Source organism: Polistes canadensis, unplaced genomic scaffold (assembly GCF_001313835.1).
Source record: "Polistes canadensis isolate GaletaPanama2010 unplaced genomic scaffold, ASM131383v1 scaffold_286, whole genome shotgun sequence".
NCBI lineage: Eukaryota > Metazoa > Arthropoda > Insecta > Hymenoptera > Vespidae > Polistes > Polistes canadensis.
Genome location: NW_014569833.1, coordinates 110,373 through 116,013, shown reverse-complemented (window position 1 = coordinate 116,013; position 5,641 = coordinate 110,373). Strand labels below are relative to the sequence as shown.

The 5,641-nt window shown below is 28.6% G+C and overlaps 2 protein-coding genes across 3 annotated transcripts; both read right to left on the bottom strand.

Annotated features, from left to right (window-relative positions):
- Positions 1-1,350: 1,350 nt before the first annotated feature.
- On the bottom strand, positions 1,351-3,723 carry LOC106791130 (DNA-binding protein Ets97D-like). The gene is made up of 6 exons (XM_014756537.1): positions 3,382-3,723; positions 2,956-3,250; positions 2,710-2,860; positions 2,572-2,648; positions 2,237-2,471; positions 1,351-2,151 (listed from the first exon to the last, which is right to left on the bottom strand). The coding sequence occupies exons 1-6, from the start codon at positions 3,417-3,419 to the stop codon at positions 1,631-1,633; spliced, it is 1,317 nt and encodes a 438-aa protein (XP_014612023.1). The 5' UTR covers positions 3,420-3,723; the 3' UTR covers positions 1,351-1,630.
- Positions 3,724-3,841: 118 nt separating this feature from the next.
- On the bottom strand, positions 3,842-5,623 carry LOC106791114 (poly(ADP-ribose) glycohydrolase ARH3-like). 2 transcript variants are annotated; one of them, XM_014756511.1, is made up of 7 exons: positions 5,541-5,623; positions 5,212-5,331; positions 4,961-5,118; positions 4,659-4,877; positions 4,480-4,592; positions 4,191-4,419; positions 3,842-4,109 (listed from the first exon to the last, which is right to left on the bottom strand). In XM_014756511.1, the coding sequence occupies exons 2-7, from the start codon at positions 5,321-5,323 to the stop codon at positions 3,942-3,944; spliced, it is 999 nt and encodes a 332-aa protein (XP_014611997.1). In that variant the 5' UTR covers positions 5,324-5,331; positions 5,541-5,623; the 3' UTR covers positions 3,842-3,941. The 2 variants fall into 2 exon arrangements, with proteins under 2 accessions (XP_014611997.1, XP_014611996.1); XM_014756510.1 differs by lacking the exon at positions 5,541-5,623 and having other exon boundaries at positions 5,212-5,523.
- Positions 5,624-5,641: the final 18 nt, after the last annotated feature.

Genomic DNA, 5,641 nt, shown 5'->3' with positions numbered 1-5,641 from the left:
GAGAATACGATTACAGTAGTTTAACTTTAGATTTCTCAATGAATATATAATATATCGAGACGTAGTATTATATATCGTTTATGTTCAATCAAGTATATACCACAGTAGTATGTAAAAACATTAACAAAAAGAAACATACTTTTTCTCATTCAAAATTTATTTGTCGATCAATAATTCGAATTGGTATAAAATGTTAATTAGTAACGTTTGGCTTAACATAGACGACAATATATATTACTACCGTAAATAACTTCTATGTATTTAATAGACACATACATAATATGTGAATATTAATTTCATTTAATAATTTGTTATAATTTTTCTAAGCTCTAAAAAAATTACACAATATCACTAAAGAAAAATGGATGGATAAATATATATATATATATATATATACATATACATATATATATATATATATATCTAACGAAGTAAGAAAAAGGGCAATGGCGGGCGGGCTGAGTAAAGCCTGCCGCGTCGCCGGTTCCCTGAGACCCTAACTTGTGACGTCGCGTCCGATATCTCACAGGCTAGATTCTCTGGTATTGGCGATGAGTGCTGCCTTTTGTCAATCAAAAGTCAGTTTTAACGACAAATAAAGAAAAATATAGAAAATGAAATAAAATGGTCTGGCCATCGATTAGCACGTAAATAAAGACATGCACACATACACACACATATCGTGTTTATACGGACTCTATGTGAACTCTTATAATATAATATATCATATTTATATAATATTAATAAATCATTCGTAAATGAAATAAATTTAATTAGAAAAATTCATAAATATAAATATAAGATAATAAGTTGTTGTGTGTAAATATTTTTAACATTTAGTTTTGCGACTCTCTTGCAATATTCTTCCTATTATACGCGTCGCCATCTTGAAGCTCTCTTAGAATTCACTTATTGTCAGTTTGATCAACTGAATTTTTATTGAAAATATATTTTTTAATTTTCTATTATACGATTAGTAACCTGTTCAATGTTTCATGTTAGTAAAAAAACTTTCTATATGAATACATAATAGCGTTACGTATTAAATTAATGCAGTAATTATGGGTGTATATGTGGTATCAATGCATACGGAGAAACATCATGTTAATACGTTATGTGACATTGTATTATACATCGTGAAATGAAAAATTGCAAAAATGAAAATGCCATTCCATACATAATATACATTTAGAAACAAAAATAATTAAATACAAAAAGCGAGTAGATTTATTTAAGCAAGAAAATATAACAATTACTTTATTTCTTAACAATGAATCTTTATATTTTGTAGATTATCAATAATTATTTTTTACATAACACATTACATAATAATAATAATAATAATATAAATTAGGCATACCACAGTATATTTCAATATTTTCTCATTATATCGATATTATCATTTACATTATTAAAACTCTTTCGTTGTGTATATTTTCTTTTGGATATACATTTTACATTATATTACATTTTATAAGCTCTTAAAAATATGATTAAAAAGGATAAAAAAGATGAAAGTTATCTTTTATGTACGCGATTATACCTAGAGACCTAAGTATATATTATTCAATATATCTTCATACTCTTTCAAAAACAAATTCTGTCATAATAATTAGAATATTATAAAAATCTAATCATAGTAACGTTTACCTTCTTCGACTAATTTACTTAATTCAGCAGCAGAATAACCTAATAATTGTTTCAAATCACAAACGAACTTATAAACGAATCTTTTTCCATGAACTTTGGATATCATATCACCATCATAATAATAACGTAAGGCTCTACTTAATTTTTCATAATTCATAGATGGTTTATTTTTACGTGCACCCCATAAGTGTGCAACAGTTTCCGGTTGGGTTAATTTAAATTCTCCTTCTGTTCCAACCCATTGTATAGAACTTCTGTGTTCACGATCAGTCAATAATTCCAATAAAAATTGCCATAATTGTATTTGTCCGCTATTAACAGAACGACTTGATGTTGCTATTGTAATTGGTGTTGTATCAAGATTTTCCAATGGTACGTGGACTATTCGTGTTTGTTGATTAATAACTGGCCGTGCTTTAGGACTCTTTTGACTACGTACTTTCATTGTTTTGTTTGTGTTATTTTCATTTACCGATGGTGGAACATCTTTTTGTATAACAGCTATGAAACAAAGAAAAGAATATATTGATATATGTTTGTTCAAAGAAAATATTAAAACTAAATATATTTTCCTATATCAACTTACCAACAAATTTACATTTTCTTAGTAATTCCAAGTGTGTCCAAAATATATCACCAGGATCAAGTGGTACTTTACTCTGAAAATCTTGAAGGGTGAGATTGCACAATTGTTCACCAGTTATATTCCAATCGGCTAAACGCAAGGAAACTAAATTGAATTGTCTGACAGCCCATTGAAGCCAATGCTTAACGTGTGTTTGCGACCAATCTATAGGATCAGTTGGTATCTTCAGGCGTTCCTGATCATAAATTATGCATGTAAAATTACACAACAATATAGTGTATTAATTAATTAGAGAATATCATTTTTCTATTGCAATAGTTCAATGCAATTTATACCTGTTCTTTCTTATACTGTGGATCTATCATCCATTTCATAACATTTTGTTTGTTATCTTCGTTATACGATGTCACTGCTGCAATACAAATATTCTAATAATATCTGAAAAAACGATAAAAGTTAACATTTATACTTACTATTATTTTCGGCAAGTTCGATGTAGTCTTCTGCGGGTTTTAAAACATCTACAATATTAATACGCTTTTGTACAGTTTTTATTTGAACATTGACTTGAACGAGACCTTCCCCTTGTACACATTGATCGACCAAATTTTTGTGACATTCAAGCTGTAAGAAAAATTAGAAAAGTTATTCTTATTTTGTTTATAAATCAAATAGACAAAATTAAGTAAGACACATAATATGTTTTTTTACTAATTTACCATTTGTGCATCTTGCAACCAAAAGGAATAATCTGTAAGATCGCCTCCTAATCTTTGTTCCAAAAGATTTCTTAACTTGGATAAAGGTTCTCTAATATCCATGTGTTGCATCAAAATACCATCATAATCATCGCTATTGATACTACTTTCTAAAGAAAAACTTGGTTCAACTTCTAAATCAGAATTATCTTGTTGAAACTGTGCCATTAAATCGTCATCTTGGGATAATATAGCTTCGGGTTCCATTTTGATACGTTGTATCATAGCATACTCAGAATCATCGTCCGTATCAAAACTGTATATTGAAATATAGGTCAAATTAATATTACATGTAGATCATATGATAAGAAACAAAATTAATATGAATACCTTTTTAAGGTTATGTCGTATGAAAAGTTAAAAATTCAATAATAACCTACGAATTACCTTTTCTCTGAATTCTTTCGACGAGTTCCCAAGTCCATGGAGATTCGCGGAATAGAAAAATGATATAATAATTAAAACAAATAGGATAAATAATATTTACTTTTGAACATAGTATGCATAAATGTGGTATAACAAACTTATACTATTATCACGTAGAATCACTGAACAAATGTAAGTTTCTTGGACAAAATATTATTTTCATTTAAAGTTTTTTTTACAAATTTCTTTTAAACAATAACGTGCATTTACGCGTAATAAGAAAACTAATTTTGTAAGTTTAAACTGTGAAAACAATTAGTCTTATACTGTCGTAGTATCTTTCGATGATTCGAAAGCAACGCGCTCATACGATGAAGAGCCGAACTAAACGCTTCGAAAATTAATTAATAATTCTCACACCGTTGATATTTTTTATAATAATTTTCTCTGAAATATTTTACTGAAATAATATATAATTATGTTTCCGTATTGACAACATTTATTCAAGATAATTTTATATACATTGAATACTACAAATAAGAAAAGAAGCAACTCATCACCTACATAGACATATATTTGATTTATTGCTTTAATGCTGCATCAAGTAGTTTTTCACCAAGGTGTGCAAATTCTTTTGATGCTTCACAATGTTCCATGAGATTAGAATTAAAGTTATCTTCACCATAAAAAGCACCTGCCAAAGCACCTGTCATGCTACCAATAGTATCTGTATCTCCACCTAAAGTAATCTGAAAAATATATCACCCATGTATATAATTCAAATAAATTATATGTAGTATTACATTATAATTATAGAATAATTAACTTACGGCATATTGTATAGCCCTTCTAAGTGGATTTTCAGTTTCTATATCTTTAATGGACTCTTGTGCTCTTAAGAAACAAAATATTGCTGTAGGTACAGAATGAAGAGCAGCTATACTATTACCAAGTAGTCGAATTACTTCTTCATTATTCAAAACGTCTTCATCTTTGGTAATTAACTCTTGTAACATTTCTAATTTCAACTTGTAAGGTTGCGGTTCAACTAAATCCAAACTATAAGAAGTTTATGATGAGAATGTCATGAATAATAATTCAATTTATATAACAACTTACCCTTCATCGTCTTCCTCTATTTTATCCATTTTTTCAATAAGTTCTTTAATAAAATTAGAAACATTTAATCCGTCTTTTGGATTCAAACCGAGACACTGCTGAATAGCTAATGCCTAAAAAACAAAAATTCGTAAGATTCTTGCAGCCAAAATTGCATTAATTTTTTGATCTTCAAATACCTGTAAAATAGCACCGTCTATGCCAGTTTTATGAGTATGTGTAATTTCTGTTGCTCTCCTAGTTCTATCTATAAGTTTTTCATAATTTTGATAAGAAAATAATGCAATAGGTGCGACACGCATTGCACCTCCGTTACCCCAAGAACCTTGCCCATTAAATTGTTCCCTTGCAGGAAGTAAAACGTCTTTAAATTTATTACCACGTAATTTCTGAAAGACCTAAACGAAGAGATTATTTTAATTGTTAGTATATTACTTTAATTAGCCAATATTTGCTAACAATAAGTGCGTTTAATACTAACGGTTACAACACCTGGTCCGTAACCACGAAAAGGTTCCTGATAATAGCTTTTTACAAATCTTTTCGCTAAATCAATCAGATCTAAGTCCTCTTTTTCGATTAACGATTCAGCTACACATCGTGTCATAGCCGAGTCATCTGTGAACTGCATGACAGGTGCTAAATAGAATTGAAACAAAAAACAAACAATAAGAATAAATAAATAAGAAAACAATATGAAACTTATTATTGGAATTGAATGAATTTTCTAACCTTTAAATGTTACCGGACTTTCTAACTTGTTAAAAGATTTTTGTAAAACGAGCTTTGAGCCTCTCGATAAAAGTTCATCATTTTCATAAGGAGCGCCAAGGCAATCACCCATCAAAACACCTAACATCGATCCACGAAATTTACTTTTTAACAATTGCAAATCCATTTTTGTTAAGTAGGAATAAAGGAATGTCTTCTATCACGTTACGCGTTACGAATAGAAACGAATAAATTCAATCATGGGTACTAAATGTAACACGTAAATGTACCTTCTTATATATATATAGTAACATAATATATAAATAATTATTTATAATTAGTTTACGTACATCTATATCCATTATAAAAGTCACTTTTATTGTACTCTATCGTATATCATAGAAATGTAGTATACATTTATATATATAATATATGGGGAGAGAGAGAGAGA